We start from the raw sequence: 20,867 nt of genomic DNA on the forward strand, positions 1-20,867 counted from the left end.
AAGTGGCTTCAAAGTTCCACAGAAGCTAGGAGATAGTTTTGCCCACTTTTTGTGCTAAGCCCTCAGGAAAAATGGATATAGGGCCTCCACACTCACTATATAGCTAGTTGGCTTAGGTAATCCATTGGCCAGGCATACACCTTAGCAGTGAAGGAGGTTCTCGTAGGTATCAAGGCATTCTTCACAAGAGCTATGGCAGCTTCACAGGTGGAAAGGGCTGGAGCAATGTTGTCCAGTCTCGCCACCTTGGTGAAACATTACAGGGTGGACCTGGTGTGGGCAAAAGAGCATTTTTTTGGTTGAAAGGTCTTGCAGGCCGTAGTCCCATCCTAAATGGTAAGTGCTTGTTTATCCTCTCAAGTCTGCTGTCCTGATAGACATGGTGGGAAAACTAAAGTTACACTTACGGGTAACGTCTTTTCCTGGAGTCTTTCAAGACAGCACCGTTTACCCACCCGAATATATAAGGTCCTTGAGAGGGGCCTCAACACAGGAACTGCAGAACTAGTTTATTGTGCGTTACTAATGTGTTTTTGTGTCTTCCCAGCTGGCCTGGAGGTGCTCTTCAAAAACGGAAGGACCAGCAGGGGAGGTTGCTTTTTAAAATGACTGACGTGGTGTTTCCTGGGGTAGGGAGGAGCCAGGGTCTCTGAAGGTGGCTGTCCTGAAAGACTCCTGGATATATGGCGGTTATTACATCCAAAGGAAAGATTGTTCTTACTTCTCCAACCCACATAGAGTATATTGACGAATAGACGTTTTTTTATATCCCTCACAAACAACTACACTCGGTTAAGGAAACTGCCATTGGTATGATAACTTGGTCAGATCACGCACCAATCTTTGTGAAGTATAGTTTGTTAGAGAAACCATTCAACCCCAATGATGTGGAAACTCAATGAAAGTCTCCTCCAAGACCCTATGGTGATGGAGGATATTCAGAAAGAGGTGAAATGGTTCTTTCAGACAAATAAGAATTCAGATAGTACACTGGGAATAATCTGGGAAACACATAAAGCTGTAATACGAGGAGTAATGATTAAACACTGAGCAAGGATTAACCACTTAAGGACCGCCTAACGCCGATATACATCGGCAGAATGGCACGGCTGGGCACAATCACGTACATGTACGTGATTGTTATATGCCCAGCCGTGGGTCGCGGGCCGATCGCCGCTGGAGTCCCGCGATTGGTCCCCGAAATTGAAGAATTTCGGGGTAAACACAGCTTCCCCGTTCTTCACTGTGGCGCCGTCATCGATCGTGTGTTCCCTAATATAGGGAATCGCAATCAATGATGTCAGACCTACAGCCACACCCCCCTACAGTTAGAAACACAGATGGGGTCACACTTAACCCCTTCAGCGCCCCCTTGTGGTTAACTTTCAAACTGCAATCGTCATTTTCACAGTAAACAATGCATTTTTGGTCCCAAAAATGTGTCAAAATTGTCCGATGTGTCCGCCATAATGTCGCAGTCGCGAAAAAAATCGCTGATCGCCGCCATTAGTAGTAAAAAATGTTTTTTTATAAAAATGCAATAAAACGATCCCCTTTTTTGTAAACGCTATAAATGTTGCGCAAACCAATCGATAAACGCTTATTTTGATTTTTTTTTACCAAAAATAGGTAGAAGAATATGTATCGGCCTAAACTGAGTAAAACAAATTTATATATTTTTGGGGGATATTTATTATAGCAACAAGTAAAAAATATTGCATTTTTTTTTCAAAATTGTCGCTCTATTTTTGTTTATAGCACAAAAAATAAAAACCGCAGAGGTGATCAAATACCACCAAAAGAAAGCTCTATTTGTGGGGAAAAAGGGATGCCAATTTTGTTTGGAAGCCATGTCGCATAACCGCGCAATTGTCAGTTAAAGCGACGCAGTGCCGAATCGCAAAAAGGGGCCTGGTCCTTTACCTGCATTTTGGTCCGGGTCTTAAGTGGTTAAGAAAGAGAGAGAAGCTAATAGGATTATTGGGAAAAATTCAAAACTTAGAGGCATGACATAAACATTCTCATACTACAGAAGTAGAATTATTAAAAACACGAAGACAAGTAATGGAGCTATTACAATGTAGAGCAAAAATGGCATTACAGATACTGCATAAATGTAGCTACGAATCAGGCAACAAATGTGGCAGGCAATTGACAAGAGCCTTACAGGATATACAGACTAGGACGACATATATACCCTTGGTTAAAAAATAAATGGGACGGAAGCGCAATTACCGGGAAAAAAATTGTGGAAGAGTTTGGCGATTACTACTCTGCACTGTACAATTTGAGTCTGGGGGAGCCAGACCAAGCAGAGATGGAGGAATATTTAATATCAAGTGGAATACCGAGTCTGACGACCGTAGTAAGTGAGGAGTTGGAATCGCCAAAACCTTAAGAAAAAGTCCAGAATGCAATAAAATTGGCAAAACCCGGAAAAGCACCCGGACCAGATGGATTTACAGCGCAAACTTTTTTCGTCAAGATGTTTAATGAAATGGGGGACACAGCCTCCTTTCATTCAGAGACAGTAAAAGCCACCATATATTAGACATGTGCACTGCCAAAAGAATTGTTGTTTTCGTTTTTTTCGGAAATTCTGGAAATTCAAAAAATTTGTTTTTTTCATTTTTGTTTCATTCGTGTTTTTTTTCGGAAATTCAGGAAATTCGAAAAATATATTTTTTTTCGTTATTTTGCTTTTTTCGGAAATTCAGGAAATTCGGAATTCCGAATTTTTGGATTTCCGAAAACGGAAAAATTAATTTTCAGAATTTACCGAAAAAAGACGAATGAAACAAAAACATTTTCTAATTTTCTTTTTTTTTTAATTTTCTTTTTTTTTTCTTTTTCGAATTTTTCATTTTCGAAAATTAGTAAATTCGAAAATGGAAAATTTGTAAATTCGAAAAAAAAAAAAATTGAAATTTCGAAAATTGAAAAATTCGAAAATTGAAATTCGAAATTTTGAAAATTGAAAAATTAGAAAAATAAAAAAGATGAAAATTCGAAATTTCGAAAATCTAAAAATTCGAAATTTTGAAAATCTAAAAGTTAGAAATTTCGAAAAATTCGAATGCTAGCATGTATAAAGGTCCCATAGCCCAAGTGAAAGTGAACGGGGTAGTTTCCCCATCTTTTAAGATGACAAATGGGACAAGGCAAATCTGCCCACTGTTGATATTTGCACTAACCTTAGAGCCCTTTCTGTGTATAATACGGTTAAATAAGGATATTAAGGGAATTTAAATGGGGGAACACAGCATAAAGTCGCAGCATATGCAGACGATATGCTATTTTCCGTGACAAACCCAATAGTTTTGCTTCCGAATTTATTTAAGGAGATTGAATTATATGGTAGACTTTCATATTTTAAAATAAACCGTACCAAACCGGAGGCTCTGATGGTAGCAACCCCATAGAAAATGATGGAATCAATAAACCTAAGCTATAAATGTAAATGGTCAGACCAAGGATGGAAGTACCTAGGGACTAATATTGCAGCAAACGCGTCCAAAATGTATGAATTGAACTTCCAGCCAATATTAAGTAAAGTACATGGACTACTGGAGAAATGGCATAAGGGAAAGTTTTCCTGGTTTGGAAGAATTAATATAATTAAAATTAATGTTTTGTCCAAAATACTGTATCTACTCCAGGCACTCCCAATTGAAATACCAATAACTTTTTTCAGAAATCTTCAAACATTATTGATGAAATTCATCTGGGCAGGTAAAAAACCAAGGATTAAGAGGTCATTACTATTGTTATCAAAACAGCACAGTGGGTTGGCTGTTCCTGATGTATACAAGTACCATCAAGCTATCCACTTAGGCCATGTATTAGATTGGTGTCGACATAGAAATATGAAAATTTGGCCTAATCTAGAACAAGCACAATGTAGGGAATTATTAAATGGAGCCCCCTGGTGTTACAGAAATATCCCAGATAATGCTAAGAAACACCCAACAATATTGCCTACATTGCGAGTGTGTTATAATCTTTTTTTCTAGGGATAAAATAGCCTCTGTAAGACTAGGATGATCAGACTCAGGTGTTTTTAGTGAGTACGCCAGTCCAGAACTGAATTTTTAAGGGCCTGGTAGCCCACTTTTATTTAAAAGCACCAAAAAGTTCACAAATACATTAGTAGCCCTCACAGGGGGGTTCCACCATTACTGCATCTTGCATACTTAACACTTTAGCCTCCTTGCTTTCATTCTTGCCATCCGGCTGTTTCAGGCATTTAGCCTAGGCCTTAAGTCTGCTCCTCTGAACAAACAGAGTTTCCTAGAGTTATACTCACACCTAGCTTACTCCTGACCAGTGCCTTGCTGCTCAATCACCAATGACATCTGCCTCCTGCAGACATGCCAGCCTCTGACTCTTCTCAGAGGGAAGAGAGTCCACCTGACTCCCAGGAACAGACTTCCTGTCTGTGGGGTGGGGCCCTGAGCCATAGTCAGGTCAGAACTAAATAGCCCAACACACAGCTGAGCAATCCATGTGTCTTTCTCTCCAAAATCTGGCGTAAACCAGGAATTTTTAAGGTAGCACAGGGTCCCACCACCACACCACATATAATTCCCCATTGATGCTATATTAGGTAATCCTCAATTTATTCCAGGTATGCAAAAAGGACCTTTCGCGGTATTATTGGAACAAGGTTTGTTTCAGGCCTCGCATTTTTAGGACCCTTGGAAACTGGCCAATAATACAGGAACTAATAAATGGAAATGGCACTTTTCAATTAGAGTTTTGGCAAGCTGCACAATTGAGAAATGTTTTAAATACTATAGCTACATCATGCCTTCTGGATCGTAGCCTAACACCATTTGAGAAATTATGTATGGAAACAGAGCCAATTAAGCATACAGTATCCAAAATGTATATGTTAGTGATTAAACTACCTGAGAACTATCAGTTACCCTTCTTTCATAAGTGGGAAACCGATCGGGGGAGGACTTTCCAGGAATCTAAAAAAAAAAAAAAATTATACAATCTATATTTAAGACCGCTACATGTACAAAAATACATGAAACAAATATTAATTATCAATGGTATAGAACTCTGGAGAAACTCCATAGATGTTTCCCAAATATGACAGATATGCTGGAGATGTCAGATAGAACAGGGCACCCTGGTACATATTTTCTGGTCTTGTCCCAGGGTTAAGGGTTTCTGGAAGGATGTTCGTGAAATTATTAAAAAATTCAGCGAGGTAGAGATACTGGAAGGGCCAGAGTTTGTTCTTCTGCATCTATCGAAGATTCCATGGGATACATACAGGAATTCAATTGTGTGTCATTTAGTGAATGCTGCTAAAGCATGCATACCATTAAAATGGAAACGGAAACAACCTCCTACTGTGAATATGTGGCTTCAAAAAGTGGAAGAAGTGAACAGAATGGAAGATCTAATATGGACAAATAGGAAAAAAAGAGATTTATTTAAAAAATTGGTCACCATGGAGTTTCATAGCCTCGGAAGAGGGGAGGATGACAGCGGATGGGGAATAGGGGGTAGCGAGAGAGGAGGAGATGGAAGGAGGGGGGGGGGTAAAGTACAGGGAGTGGAAATGGATTATATCTTAAAAGGAGGAGATGGAGCACTATGAGACGATAGTCAACAAGAAAGGCTATGGGATAGCTTTGTCTTTAGCTCAGATATGAGGGGAAAATACAAGGGGGGGGGGAGAGGGGAGGGATATTTTTTTTTATTGATTTTTTGCATGCCCTTCCTCAGTCTTTATCTCGCTGATTAATATAATTGGACTAGGGGTCTCATTTGATCCCTCCTACCTTTAGTGTATATTACTTTGGAAAGAGGGAGTTAGTAGGATATGTGTAAATTGAATGCATTAATTTATATCTGGTGATTATATAGAATGAGGATATGCTTATTTTACGTGGTTAATTAATTCCCTTTGGATCCCTATATGATGTTGTTGTTTGGCTCTCTGTATAAATGTATAAATGAAAAAGTGAAAAATAAAGAAATTGGGAAAATAAAAAAGAGAAAGACTCCAGAAAAAGACATTACTGGTAAGTGTAGCTTTTTTTTTTTTTTTTTTTTTATTCTGTAGGTCAGCGGCAAAATAAGATTAAAATACTGCACTAGTGTGAATTTAGGCTAATAGACTGTAGACTTTGGTACATACCATTTCTGATCGCATGCATGTTTTGTTTGCAATTTAGCACATTAACATCATTCCACATGGCAAGAGAATTGCAGCAAATGGAGGGAGGAATTTGGGGACTTATTTATATATATATATATATATATTATTTTTTTTTTTTTTTAATGTTCAGCTTCTTCTCTCAATGGAGACTCTGTTTCACAAAACACCCTTGGTGCAAATAGGGAAGGAGAGGAGGAACAGATTTCCACTGCCATCCAGAATTCTTGTGACGATCAACACAGCTGGTCAGTATGCAAGCACTAATGTCACACTAATATATAGGTACTTGTGTACCTCTTCACACCTGATTGACTGACTATGGTAAAAAGTTGTGGTGAATGTTTTGTGGCCAGGGTACTTTTGCCAACAGTGATATCTGCCTGGTTCATAGACATATATTTCTATACATTAACCGGCCACTGCTAAACTCCTTTTGAAAAAATGAACTTATTTGTACAGTAGAAGACGAGGGCAAATTACCCATACCCCATGGGTTATAGGCTTGTGATTATTGGACGCTGGCAAGCTTTTGAGGATGCCCTCCCCTTTCTGGGGAGCCTCCCTTAGGGGTAGCTTAAAGCTTGTGGGCCCCAATGCAAAAGTTGACCTGGGCCCCCCCCCCCCCCATTTCCACCACACAGCAAGATACTCACATTATGCACCAAGATATTCCAAGTGGTTAAAGAGTTTTAAGATATTTATTTACATATTGAAAGAGTAATTCAAAACACTGGGGGTGGGAAGAACACAAGGGGACACTGGGAGGGAGAGCACACAGGGGGACATTGGGGTGAGGGGAGAGCACACTGGGGGCGGGAGCGCACAATGGGTGACACTATACTGGTGGGGGGAGAGCACACAGGGGGACACTGGGGGAGGGAGAGCACAATAGGGGACACTGGAGGGGGGGAGAGCTCAATGGGGGACACTGGAGGGGGGAAGAGCACAATGGGAGATACTGGGGGGAGAGCACAATGGGAGACACTGGGGAGACACTGGGGGAAGTACACAGGGGGACACTGCGAGGGGGGAAACACACAGGGGGACACTGTGGGGGGAGAGCACAATGGGGGACACTGGAGGGGGAGAGCACAATGGGGGACACTGTAAGGGGGGGGAAGAACACAGGAGGACACTACACCGGTGAGGGGGAGCACACAGTGGGACACTGGGGAATGGAGAGATGAAGAGCACACTGGGGGGGAGAGCTCAATGGGGGACACTGTAGGGGGGAAGAACACAGGGGGACAATGGGGAAGAGAGAGCACACAGGGACAATGGGGGAGAACATGGGGGGACACTACACAGGTGGGGGGACCAGGAGAGTATCATGGGCCTTCCTGCAGTACTGTTGGGGCCCGGGCCTCATACATCTGTATTCGCCTGATCCTCCCTCCGATGATGGCCCTTGTGTCTATAAAAAAAAAAGCTTCACTCACCTCACCTGATGCCTGTAATAATACCACTAACGGCGCACTTTTCCCCGCCGGCCCTTCCTCCCTTCTTGTCCATCCCAGCCAGGTGATGTCGCGACGCATACAGTACAAGCAGCTGGGAAGGAGCAGCGCGCCGTTAACAGTATTATTATCGGTATTATTACCGCTTCAAGTGGCCTCTCATTGGGGCAGGTCCGGGCCCCATATGGCCTCGGGCGGAGCCCGATGGATCGGTCCGCCCCTGAGCTTTGCAATCTCCCTCCTCTCCACCCTTGTTCTTTGGTCTCTTTTAGCATGTATGTAAGGGGTGTATTGTTAATGTGATTTTTGACAATTGTTATCTCATTTTGATTGCATTATACAAGTGAAACTCAAAAAATTTGAACATCGTGCAAACATTTATTTATTTCACTAATGCAACTTAAAAGGTGAACTAATATAAGAGATAGACTCATTACATGCAAAGCAAGATAGTTCAAGCCGTGAAAGCCCCAAATCCACAATCTCAGAAAATGTTAATGTTGCATGCAATCAATAAAACAAGGATTGTACATAGAACAATATTGGACCTCTGAAAAGTATAAGCATCCATTTGTACTCAGTACTTGGTTTGGGCCCCTTTTGCAGCAATTACTGCCGAGCATGGAAGCTATCAGCTTGTGGCACTGCTGAGTTATGGAAGTCCAGGATGCGTCAATAGCAGCCTTCAGCTCTTCTGCATTGTTCGGTCTCATGTCTCATCTTTCTCTTGAAAATGCCCCATAGATTCTCTATGGGGTTCAGGTCAGGCGAGTTTGCTGGCCAATCAAGCACAGTAATCCCAGCGTTATTGAACCAGATTTTGGTGCTTTTGGCAGTGTGGGCACGTGCCAAGTCCTGCTGGAAAATGAAGTCAGCATCCCCATAGAGTTCGTCTGTGGAAGGAAGCATGAAGTGCTCCAAAATCTCCTGGTAGACGGCTGCGTTGACCCTGGACTTAATGAAGCACTATGGACCAACACCAGCAGATGACATGGCTCCCCAAATCAACACAGACTGGAAACTTCACACTGGACTTCAAGCATCTTGCAGTTTGTGCCTCTCCATTCTTCCTACATATTCTGGGTCCTTGGTTTCCAAATGAGATGCAAAATGTACTCTCATCAGAAAAGAGGACTTTGGACCACTGAGCAACAGACCAGGTCTGTTTTTTCTTTAGCCCAGGTAAGATGCTTCTGACATTTGTTGTTCAGGAGTGGCTTGACGATAGGAATACAACATTTGAAGCCCGTGTCCAGGATCCGTCTGTGTGTGGTGGCTCTTGATGCACTGACTCTAGCCTCAGTCCACTCCTTGTGAAAGTCACCAAAACTTTTGAATGGCCTTTTCCTGACAATCTTCTCCAGGCTGTGGTCATTTTCCTGCTGCTTGTGCACCTTTTTCTTCCACACGTTTCCCTTCCACATAACTTTCTATTAATGTGCTTTGATACAGCACATCCAACTTCTTTTGCAATTACCTTTTTGAGGCTTTCCCTCCTTATGGAGGGTGTCTGTCATGGTTTTAGTCACAACTGTCAGGTTAGCAGTCTTTCCCATGATTGTGACTCCTACTGAACCAGACTGAGAGACAGTTTAAAGGCTCAGGACCCCTTTGCAGGTGTTGTGGCTTAAAGGGGTTGTAAATCTTCCTGTTTTTTCACCTTAATGCATCCTATGCATTAAGGTGATAAAACATCTGATAATTACCATCCATCCAAGCCCCCCATTTTACTTTCTTGAGCCGTCAAACGAGCTGGGTCTCAGCATGGGCTTCTCGGCTCTTCATTGGATAGATTGATAGCAGTGCAGCCATTGGCTCCCACTGCTGTCAATCAAATCAAATGACACAGGCATCGGGGGCCGAGTCCGGCATTCGTGTCTATGGACGCAAATGCTTCATTTGGGAGCACGCCCGCAAGGTAACCCCCTCAGGAGTGCACTTCCCAGAGGGGGTTATCTGATGCAGGGAGGAGCCAAGACAGCAGGGGGACCCCAGAAGACAGCGTTCGGGAGGCCACTCTATTCGAAACAAACTGCACAGTGGAGGCAAGTAAGACATGTTTGTTATTTAAAAAAAAAAAATCAAACCTTTAGTACCACTTTAATTGGCTGATTAGAGTGGGACACTTTGAGCCTAGAATATTGCACCTTTTCACAATACTCTAATTTTCTGAGATTGTGGATTTGGGGTTTTCATGAGCTGTAAGCCTTAATCATCACAATTATGACAAATGACAGCTTGAACTATCTTGCTTTGCATGTAATGAGTCTATCTCGTGCAGTATATTAGTTTGCATTAGAGTTGCATTAGTGAAATAAATGAACTTTTGCACGATATTCAAATTTTTCGAGTTTCACCTGTATTTCAAAGTCTGTATTGATGGTTCCTGACGAAGAGGACGATGTCCAGGAAATGTGTTGAGCCGTAGAAACAAAATACTGTATTTGCTGGCGTATAAGACTACCTTTTACACTGCTCAAAAAGCAGGGGTCGTCTTATAAGCCTGGTCAGCTTTGGCTACATACAGTATATACCGCTTAGCCAATCCCAGTGAGCGATGTATTCAAATACAGAGCTTGCTCAGATTGGAGTAACAACCTCTGCCAATCCGAGCAGGCTACATATAGTAGCCTGCACGGATTGGCTTTGAGAGTGAGAGAGACGTGGGCTGATGATGTTACAGCCTCTGCCAATCCAAGCAGGCTTTGTATTCATTAATAGAACACATCGCTCACCATGATTGGCTCCAGCTCCAGCAAGAAGGAAGAAGAATATGGCTCCAGAAGGAAGAAATATGAAGCGTCGGAAGGGGGGTCATCTTATACAGTGAGTACAGGCAAAAAATCTTACAAAAAAAATGTAAAATTAGGGGGTCGTCTTATACGCCTGGTCGCCTTATACACCGGCAAATACGGTATATGTGAACATATTACATTTTTTTACATGTATTTTATTATGATGAATTGTAGTGCGATATGTGTCTTTTTTTTATACAAACCTTTTTTAATGGATATGAACTAATAAAATGTTTTTAACAGTAAAATTAATGCTGTGCCTCTAAAGTGGGATGTACTAAACTGCATATTGGGGTGATGGGATGATTGGATTATTGGCTGCAATACTGAGAACTCTCACTAGATGTCAGTGTACTTTATACACATATATATGATGATGACTCTGTTTGTCAAAATATGTTATTCTTTCCTGCAGTGCTTGATACAATGTTGCAAGAAGCAGTTGCTAATGTTTAACTGTTCACTTGCTGGTAAATATATATGCACCTGCACAATATGATCATTGTAAATTATAGAGAAGTAATGGAAAAATTGCACTTGAACTGTTTTTGATGGGAAAATGGGTAGAATTATTATTTTTTTTGAGGTTTATTGGAGGAATATCATGTTAACTCCTGACAATGAACATATTTAACCCATTACTGATAATATGCATATAATTATTTTTCTGCATGGGAATTATGGGTTAAATATTGTAGTTGAGGTCCTGTCAAGCTTTTTTCTATTACAAGGGATGTTTACATTCCTTGTAAAAGGAATAAAAGTGATCCAATTTTTTTTTTATTTCAGTGTAAAAAATTATAAACTAAATAAAAATAAATAAGAAAACAAAAAAAAAATGTTTTAAAGCGCCCCGTCCCGACGAGCTCGCGCACAGAAGCGAACGCATACACGAGTAGCGCCCGCATATGAAAACTGTGTTCAAACCACACAAGTGAGGTATCACCGCGATCGTTAGAGCGAGAGCAATAATTCTAGCCCTAGACCTCCTTTGTAACTCAAAAAATGCAACCTGTAGAATTTTTTAAACGTCGCCTATCAAGATTTTTAAGGGTAAAAGTTTGACGTCATGCCACGAGCGGGCGCAATTTTTAAACATGACATGTTGGGTATCATTTTACTTGGCGTAACATTATCTTTCACAATATATAAAAAAAATGGGCAAAATTTATTGTTGTCTTATTTTTTAATTCAAATAAGTGTTTTTTTTTCCAAAAAAAGTGCGCTTGTAAGACCGCTGCACAAATACGGTGTGACAAAAAGTATTGCAATGACTGCCATTTTATTCTCTAGGGTGTTAGAAAAAAATATATATAATGTTTGGGGGTTTTAAGTAATTTTCTAGCAAAAAAAAAACTGTTTGTCTCGTAAACACCGAATCTGAAAAACAAGCCCGTGGGAAAGAGGTTAAGGGCCTGGACGTTGAAAAAAGGAAAGGTTACCCCTAGGTGCTTTGAGTTTCAGCAATAAGTAAAGATAATACAGATGGTGAAAATTTGTATAAAAGTATGACGTTTATTACAGTTTGAATGGTATCAAGTGTAAAAAATTATCTGAGAGGAATCAGACCATGAGCTTCGAAAAGGACATATAGACAAAGGCTAATACATGTAAAAAACGGTCAGTAACAGTCAGTACATCATTAAAGATGATTACTATGGACACATGGCCCCAACGCGTTTCGACCTTTTATATGATTGCGGTCTTCAGGGGAAACAAAGGTTTGCGACCATAAATACTACAATGGAATACATATATGTTAGACATTGTATACACGTTTTTGCAAACAACTATGTACAACTTTCACATGACATATTAACATCGTTGCCAAGAAAAACATACCCAGAGTGACTATTGGAAAACAAGGACAGCAGTCAGCCAGCGACCGGCCACCAATGAGCAACCCTTGAGGGTCCCGCCAGTTAAGAGGATGGTCGGATGGAAAAAAGGGAAGACCATATTGTGGGGCTGACAAAGGATCACCCCCGGGCCTACAAGAGGCCGCAAAATGCGACCCCACATCAGCGAAACAGGGGGAGGGGGAAGGGGACAGGGAAGGGCCCAAAGGGTGGAGAGGGAGGAAAAAGGGGATGGGGGCCAACCAAAGGCTGGTAGGAGGGGAGAGACCGAGGGGCGTACAGCCAACCAGGAGCAAGGAGATTAGTCACCTGGATGTTTAGGTTGAAGGATTGTTCTGCAGAGTACAATCCGACAATGCCACACTAGTGATTTACTTTGTTTACCAAGGAGGCACTAGAAGTAACGCAGCCAGAGGGAAGTAAGCCATGTTCTGGCTTGGGCAGAGGAGCTTGTGCCTTGCCTATTGACAATCGTCATTTCATGAAATGCAGAATTGGCAGGCGATTCTCTAGAGCCGTCATCAATTGTTCCCGGGAGAATGACCCCGACTGTTTTCTGACCAAATGACAAAGAAAGGGTACCCTGTACATAAAATGTATTGGCGTCCAGGTTCAACAAGAAGTTGAACAGCTTTGTGTCAAGGACAAAGGATCCACTCGCATGCGGGACAGATGCATTAGTGACCCTGTGGGACCAGTTGTCACTGGTATTTCCAAAGGTCGCTTGCTTCGCACTCTTTGATCCGGGCCTTTTATACAAGGGGTAACGCGTGTAAGTCCACCAGTTAGGTCGCCCTTGTGCTCGGGGGATTGAGTCTAGTTTTGTCGGCTTACAAGGTCAGCACCTTGGGCCGATGCACCATATTTTCTTTCATCCTTCTAACAAGGGAATTGGTGTTCTTGGTTGCGGTAGCCTCCGCAAGAGCGTTTCAGTATTGGCAACTTTCTTTGTATAGAGCCATACTTAATTATTCTTAAGGATAGGGTGATGTTAAATCCTCACCCAGCCTTATTTCCTAGAAGGATCTAGGGCCATATTCTCAGAGAAGTTACGATGGAGTAAGTCAGATACTCCATCGTAACTCCCTTTTTAGGCCAGTGTATCTATGCTCCTGATTCTCAGAATCATTTTTGCATAGATACACTTAAGATCCGCCATCTTACACTGGCGGATCTTAAATGCAATGACGCCGGCCGCCGCTAGATGGCATTTACGTGAAGGAGTCATTTGCATATGCAAATGATCCTTCTACGCCGATTCCCGAACGAGTTCGCGTCGCGTAACCGTCGCTAACGTCTGCGTAAGCGGAAACTTACCCCTGCTATATGAGGGGTACGTTTCCGCAAGTCTCGCGTAGGCCATGTTACGGATGGCGTCGGGTCCCCGTCGTGTTTTTTCGTCGGATACGTCGTTTACGTAACTCGTTCTTGAATACGACTTTACGTCAATGACGCACACGTCGGCGTCATTGACGTTTTCCGCCGAGAACTGGAGCATGCGCACTGGGCTTTTTGCAGCCCGGCGCATGCCCAGTTCTTTTGCATCGGGGGCGCGCTTCATTTGAATAGAAGCCGCCCCCTTGGAGATCCGCCAGGCTACGCCGGGACACTTACACTCCGCTGTCCCAACTTATGGAGCAAGTGGTTGGGGAATACAACACCTGCTCCAGTAAGTTGGGACAGCGGAGTGTAAGTGCCCTAAGCGAAGCAGGCGGAGATTCTTTGAGAATATGGCCCCTAGTTTTCATTTGAATCAAGATATTCTTGCCTTTGTTTTTTCCAGAACCTTGTTCTGCGGAAGGTAAAGTTATTGCTTTTCTCTCAATATAGATGAGAGCAGTTAAAAAAATCTATCTGAAGGTTTCAGATATAGGAAACTGACATTTTGTTGTGCTGCCAGATGACCATAGAAATGGGCAGGCAGTGTTCAGATCAGCTATTAAAATGGTTACACACGCTCTCGTTGGAGTAAGAAAAGTCGAGGCCTATCTGAAACGGCTGCTCGGATACGGAAAACTGATGATGTTGCGCTACCATGAGGCGCCAGGAAAGGGCAGGCAGCGTCTAAATCAACTGTTTTCAATGTTGATTCATCAGGTTATTATTCAGGCTTTTGGTTTAAAGAGAAGGTTTCCCCCTGTTTCTTTTAGAGTGCACCCTACCAGAATAGTAAGCCCTTCATGTGTGGTGCATTACCAAGCCTTTATTGCAAGGCCGCAACTTGGTCGTCGGTGCTTACGTTCACAAATTTCTATCAGGTGAATGTAAGACGGCAAGAGAATGCCGCTTTTTGGTGCAGTATGCTGCAGGCAGCCGTATAGGTCCTCACGTCTGATGGCGGTCTGCCTCGGTAGGCATTGCTTTGGGACGTCCCACTTAGTAATTACTAGGCTCTGTGTCCGTGATGTACGATAAAGAAAATAGGATTTTTATATCAGCTTACCTGTAAAATCCTTTTCTTGGAGTACATCACGGGACACAGAGCTCCCGCCCCTCTTGTTTGGGGTTATTGGGACACTTATTGCTTTGCTACAACAACTGAGGTGCTCCCAGTATGGGAGGGGTTATATAGGGAGGAAACTTCCTATCTAATTGATTATACCAGTGTCCAGCACCTGAAGATGGAATATAACCCACTTAGTAATTACTAGGCTCTGTGTGCCGTGATGTACTCCAAGAAAAGCATTTTACAGGTAAGCTGTTATAAAAATCCGTTTTTTTCTACATGGGGATTATGGGTGGAATATTGTAGTTAAACAATAAATTTAACCCATTTCTTCTTTTTTTTTTTTTTTTTTAATAAAGTTTTAAACCTACAAACAGAAAAACACATAGCTCAAGTGCTTACAATATATCCAGAGTAATGATTGGAACAGTACAATACTGCAATGTATACATGGTGGCATATATGACAGAGTGAGGGTACATAAAATCCTTGCCCAAATACAGCCCGAAGGACAACTGTATAGAACCTCAGCCGGGACCTCTCATAGAGGGCATGTAGGCCAAAGATCACAGATGTAATGGTGCCCTAAAATAGGAACTCTGTGCACTCCAACTCAGTGGGCAGTTTCAGGCTCTGCCAGCCAAGTGCGCCAAACTTTGTCATACTTCAATAGGCAGCCTCTGTTTGCATAGGTGTCCTTGTACAGGGGAAGGCTAGCGTTCACCAAGCGTTTCCTTTGCACCAAAGAGGGGGGAGTGGGTTTTTTCCAGTACATAGCAATATTCTTACGTGCATAGAAAAGCAACAGACTGACTGAGATGTGTTTAGCGGAGATCGGGACAATGGTTTCAATAAGTCCCAAGAGACACACCTCCATTACCAATGGTATATGGACCACGGCAACTTTATTAATCAAATCTAACACTGTCCCCCAGTACTGTCGGACCCTGGGGCACTGCCAGAAAATATGGGAGAAGTCACCTGGGGATGCCCCACATCTTCAACACTCCGGAGAATGTGCGGGGTTCATCTTGTGAAGTATGTGCGGGGTAAAATTTATGCCCTATGAACAATTTTTTACTGCACCAACCTGTCACGGATAGAGACTAGAGAGCGAAACGGGAGATCCCAGACATCATTCCAGTCGTCGGCAACTCCGACTGAGCCACGATGCAGGAGGAAAGCAGGAACTGAGCTGTAAATGCATGAAACAGTTGGTGATATCTAAAAAGATAGTGGTTGGGCAAGTTAAAATTAGAGGAGAGATCAGAGAAGGGCAATAAGGCATTTTGTGACACTATATGTGTAATGAGTTTGATAGTGTTTTGCCCACGCGTAGGGGTCTAAAAATGTGTAGATGTGTGGTAGGCTAAGATTAATCCAAATTGGGGCATTTGGGGAGATTTCAGAGGGTTTACATTTTTCAATGGCCAGGTCAGCTCGCCATGCCCGCAGGGTGGTAAGCATGGAGGGGGTCAGAGGATACGGAGCATGAGGGCCCCGGTATAGCAAGAGTTGGAGGGCTTCCAGCGAACCAACCACTGTAGCTTCCAGCACAGTGGACGAATTCGTCCTGTCCGGCCACAACCACCAAGCCGTAGTCACCAACTGCGTGGCCAAGTAGTACTTGTAACAGTCCGGAAATGCCATGCCACCCTGCGTCCGTGGCCTCATTAATGTTGTTAGCCAGTATCTGGGCGGTGAAGGGCCCCATATGAACGAGGAGAAAATTTGGTTCAATTTCCAAAAAAAGGACTTGGGTACCCATTGCGGGAAATGACGAAAAAGGTAAATGATCTTGGGAACAATCTTCATTTTAATAAGATTCACTCGCCCCCAAACGAACAGAGGGAGGTTACAAATTTAACCCATTTCTGATATGAATATGCATATAATTATTCTAGATGGGGATTATGGGTAGAATCTCATATTTAAACATACCTAGGAACATATTTAACCAATTTCTGGTAAGAATATGGGTATTATTTTTTTCTGCATGGGGATTATAGGTGAAATATCGGACACAAATCCTACGTAATACATTTGACCTGTTTGATAGGAATGAGGGTAGCATTATTGTTTTTTTCATGGGGATTATGGGTGGAATTACGGAAAATTGTTACCCTAAATTTCCTTTTCTGGCATGTCGGCACACAATGGGTTAACGCCTCATCTGGTGCCCACGGGACCACCTCTTACTAGCTAAATAAGACAGCCCCTCCCCCACTAAGGTGTCCAATAACCTAGCCTGCGACAGGCCACTAGGGAGGGAGTCCTGTGCTGACGCGAGGACAGGCCAGGAAAGGAAAATTATGGTATTTAATAATTTTTTCGTATTCCTGGCCATACCTCACGTCAGCACACAATGGGATTTAATTGGCTGAATAATGGCTTAGCAATGGCGGAGTAGAGGAGACACGCTGAGGCGTACCGGACCGAACCTCTCCTGCACGTGTAGTTATGCCCTGCTATGCCGCGGAAAATCGGATATCAAAAACCACACGCACCGCTGAATAGTCTCGGAGGTCATGTGAGCACAGGACAGCAGCGACAGTCGTGACCAGCGCCTAACATATATATGTACCGATCAGCCCTGCATAGCCTCGGGCAGCCCCGCACAGCTTCGGGCAGCCCTGCACAGCCCCGGATAGTCCTGCACAGCCCCGGAGAACTGGTGAGTTCTAGATGGTTCACAGTGGGGAGCCGCGTATGCATTGATTGGACTGAGCTCTGCCAGAATAAATGGGCAGTTAAATTCTGAGACCGTGGAAAAAGTTGGGTGTCAGAAATTGTAAATAGCCCTGAAGAGTCCAGTAGAACTTGTGAGCCCAGGGGAGTGGTGAGCCGCATATGAACATGTGAACTGTATATGAGGGGTGTACGTTATATATGTTATATATGCCGAGTACGCTGGGGCTGTGTGTAAGAAATATATATGAAAGTTCATTAATTATATTTAACGGAAAGGACCTGAACTTAGGGGGCCGGTCAGTGCACACTCTGGGGGGTGTTGCGGGATGAATGTTGTCAAGAAAAAAACAGAAGTAAATCCGCAACAAAAACAGCAAAAAACACATATAAAGACACTGCTGGCACCATTAACGCAGCCAGAGATAAAAGACTACTTTTTACGAACACGGGCAGCTACAGCTGTAGCTAGGGCTTCAGTGATTGAGACAAGGGGGACAGAGTATTCGGAGATAGCAAGAGCAGCACCTTGAATGAGTCTTACCTCGTCAGTGGAAATAAAAAGGGGGGAAGAGCAGGAAGAAACAAGCAGCAAGGATCATAGAAATATGGCTGAAAATATCTCAGCTGAATTAGACCTGATGGCGATCCTGCAGGCACTCCCTACACGAGATGAGATGGCTATCTTGCAGGCGCTTCCGACACGAGATGAGATGGAAACGCTGGTGTCTAGGCTTGAGGAAGGACATCGAAAGGAGTTAATTAGATCGGAGGTCCAAGCCTTGTCAGATAAAATCTTGTCAGAAGGGACGCGAATGGTGGAACTGGAAGACCGGGTGTCTAGGCTAGAGGGACTGGAAAAAAAACAGTCCCTATATGGGTCACAGAACTCGGTGATATACCTGAAATTTGAAGAGATTGAGGACCGAAGTCGGAAGCTAAATCTTAGGTTTAGAGGGATCTCGGAAGAGGTTGAGGGTGAATCCCTACATACAGCAATAAAAACAATATGCCGGCAGCTTGGAGGTGAATTAATACAGAAGCAGATTGAATTTGACAGATTACATAGGGCTCTGGGGCCACAGTCCACAGACCCTACAAGACCTAGAGACGTTATTGGCCGTTTTCACCATTATGCCCACAAAGAAATGATTAGCCGTAAGGCATGGGAGGTAAAATCAATAAGATTTGAAGAAATGACAAACATTTTACCAGATCTCTCATGGGCTACGTTACAACGGAGGGCACAATTACGACAGCTTCTGGAAAAAAAAAAATCTGCAGGTGGACTTATAGTTGGGTATACCCTATTGCAATTTTTGTGAAGAAAGGGTCACTCTCGTTCCTTCTATCAGAGCCGTCGGAGCTCCCTGAATTATTTAAATTTGTGGGAATAGAACAGCTTGAGGTACCAGATTGGCTGCAGCCAATAGTGAGAACACACCGAAAAGGTGGCCCACAAACAACGAAAGATCGAGAATCACAGCGTAGTAAACCGGCGGGAAAGAACGAATCGGAGAGACCGAGTTGGGAACACGGAGAGTAAAAAGTCTAAAATAGAAAGAGAAACTACGGCTACGCGACTAAATATATATAACTGATCCTAAATATATATATCCTGGCCGACCATCTCCCTTTCCCCCTTTTTTCCCCTCTCTCCCCCCATATCCTATATTTCTTTTTTTTTTTAAGGTCTGATTTAAGGGGAGGAGAAGAGGGGGAGATACGGATGGAATCCACCATCCCCTTTTCTTCCTTTTTTTTTGGTCCCCCTTGAAGGAGCCATCTCTTATGAAAAATTAAGGGGAACTCCAGTCCCGTGTTCCCGATCCCCTTTTCTTTTTTGGTAGGATTTGGGGGAAGAAAAAAGAGAAAGGAATTTTTTTTTTTTTTTTTTAAGCATTGGTGTTACCCACCTACTGGGACTGTCCAGTTTTGAAGGAATATAATATAACATAATTAGGACAGGACTGTGTATAAAGGCAAATTGGGCTAGGATATGTAATACCCTTTTATGTTTTGGGTAAAGAGGGGTGTGTCACTAGATGGCATGCACAATGCGATTACGATCAAGGGTTTCTCCCCCCCCCCCCTTTTTTTTTTCTTTTTTCGCGGGGGAGGGAGGAGGGGGGAGTAGTAATTAAGAGGGTGAAGGGAAAGGGGAGGGAGGTAAGGGGAGGGGATTAAATATATGAATTACTCAATACAATTTGATAAACAACACTTCTTCACACAAAATATAGATAAAAATGTAAAAGTACAATATAGAATACACACTTTACACGAGACTTACTAGGAAATAAAATGTTATATTTAGGAGGATGGGGTTTTTAAATAAATATATTTATACACATATGGGAAGAGGGTAACACTTTTGGGGTTACAGGGTGGTTAAGAGTTTATATGCAGACCCTGTAGCTAAAGTATAATGAGGGACTCATGAAAATATGGAGACGTGGTATTTACTGAAAGGGGGTGGGAAACGGGACAAGAGAAGAATCAAACCGGAATAAAATGTAAATGGGTTATATGAAATAATTGTTCTAGTAATATTAATAGTATGAATATGTATGAATTTTCTATTTTCATAATGAGTGAATAGCTCGTAACATATATATAGCGTGAATATAGATATGAAGAGGGTAGAAGTGTGTATACTTGTAAGTATAAGGAGGAAAGTTCGAGGGGTGGTGGAGAAGGGGAGTGGGAGGCAGAGGGTAAGAAGGGATAAGACCGTGTAGAATAAAGGTATGTCAAATATCTGGATAGAGATCAGGAAGGGAAGGAGAGGACAAAGGGGACACGAAGGTAAGTAAGACATAAAGGGTTAAAAATGGGAAATAAACGAAGGGAGGGGAGGAAACGGGAGCTCAGCCGCTCTTGCTATTGGAGGCCAGTACCCCAATTTTCGGCGCCTACGGGAAAATATAAGTCCCAAGTAGGAGCCGTAATATATAACCTCCTATAAGACCCTTATAGAGGAGATTTGGGCTCCTCCTCTTTTTTTTTTTTTTTTTTTTTATCCTCTCTCTCTCTCTCCTCCACTGCTGTCCCACCGTGATAAGATAGATGGATAAAATACGGGTCACTTCCTTAAATGTGAGAGGGCTTAATATCCCTGAAAACGTAAGATCCTATTAAATGAGTTAAAATCCCTTAAGACAGACATAGGATTTATCCAGGAAACACATTTTAAAGAAGGAGTATTTCCCTATCTTCAAAATAGGTATTTCCCGAATGTATATCAGGCCTCAAATCAGGAAGCTAAAAGTAAAGGAGTGGCAATCCTAATATCAAACAGTATACCTTGGTCTCTAATGGATAAATACGCAGACCCGGGAGGGAGATTTCTTTTTTTTTAAAGGTGCAATAGGCAGAGAGAAGGTAACATTAGCTACTATATATGCACCGAATGTACATCAAGATAGTTTTTTAGTTAAG

General features: G+C 42.6%; 1 protein-coding gene across 3 annotated transcripts in view; it reads left to right on the top strand.

Moving 5' to 3' along the window:
- HDGFL2 (HDGF like 2) overlaps positions 1-20,867 on the top strand; it is a 742,998-nt gene that overhangs the window by 705,438 nt on the left and 16,693 nt on the right. For 2 of the 3 annotated variants that reach the window (XR_005742112.1, XM_040322523.1), the window contains exon 15: positions 6,312-6,426. The exons of the other annotated variant lie outside the window; for it this stretch is intronic. Coding sequence is in view for 1 of the 2 variants with exons in the window: in XM_040322523.1 (XP_040178457.1) it covers positions 6,312-6,426 (115 nt within the window). In the remaining variant the exon portion in view is untranslated. The remainder of the gene's footprint in view (positions 1-6,311; positions 6,427-20,867) is intronic. 3 annotated transcript variants of the gene reach the window in all.

Source organism: Rana temporaria, chromosome 1 (assembly GCF_905171775.1).
Source record: "Rana temporaria chromosome 1, aRanTem1.1, whole genome shotgun sequence".
NCBI classification, from domain to species: Eukaryota; Metazoa; Chordata; class Amphibia; order Anura; family Ranidae; genus Rana; species Rana temporaria.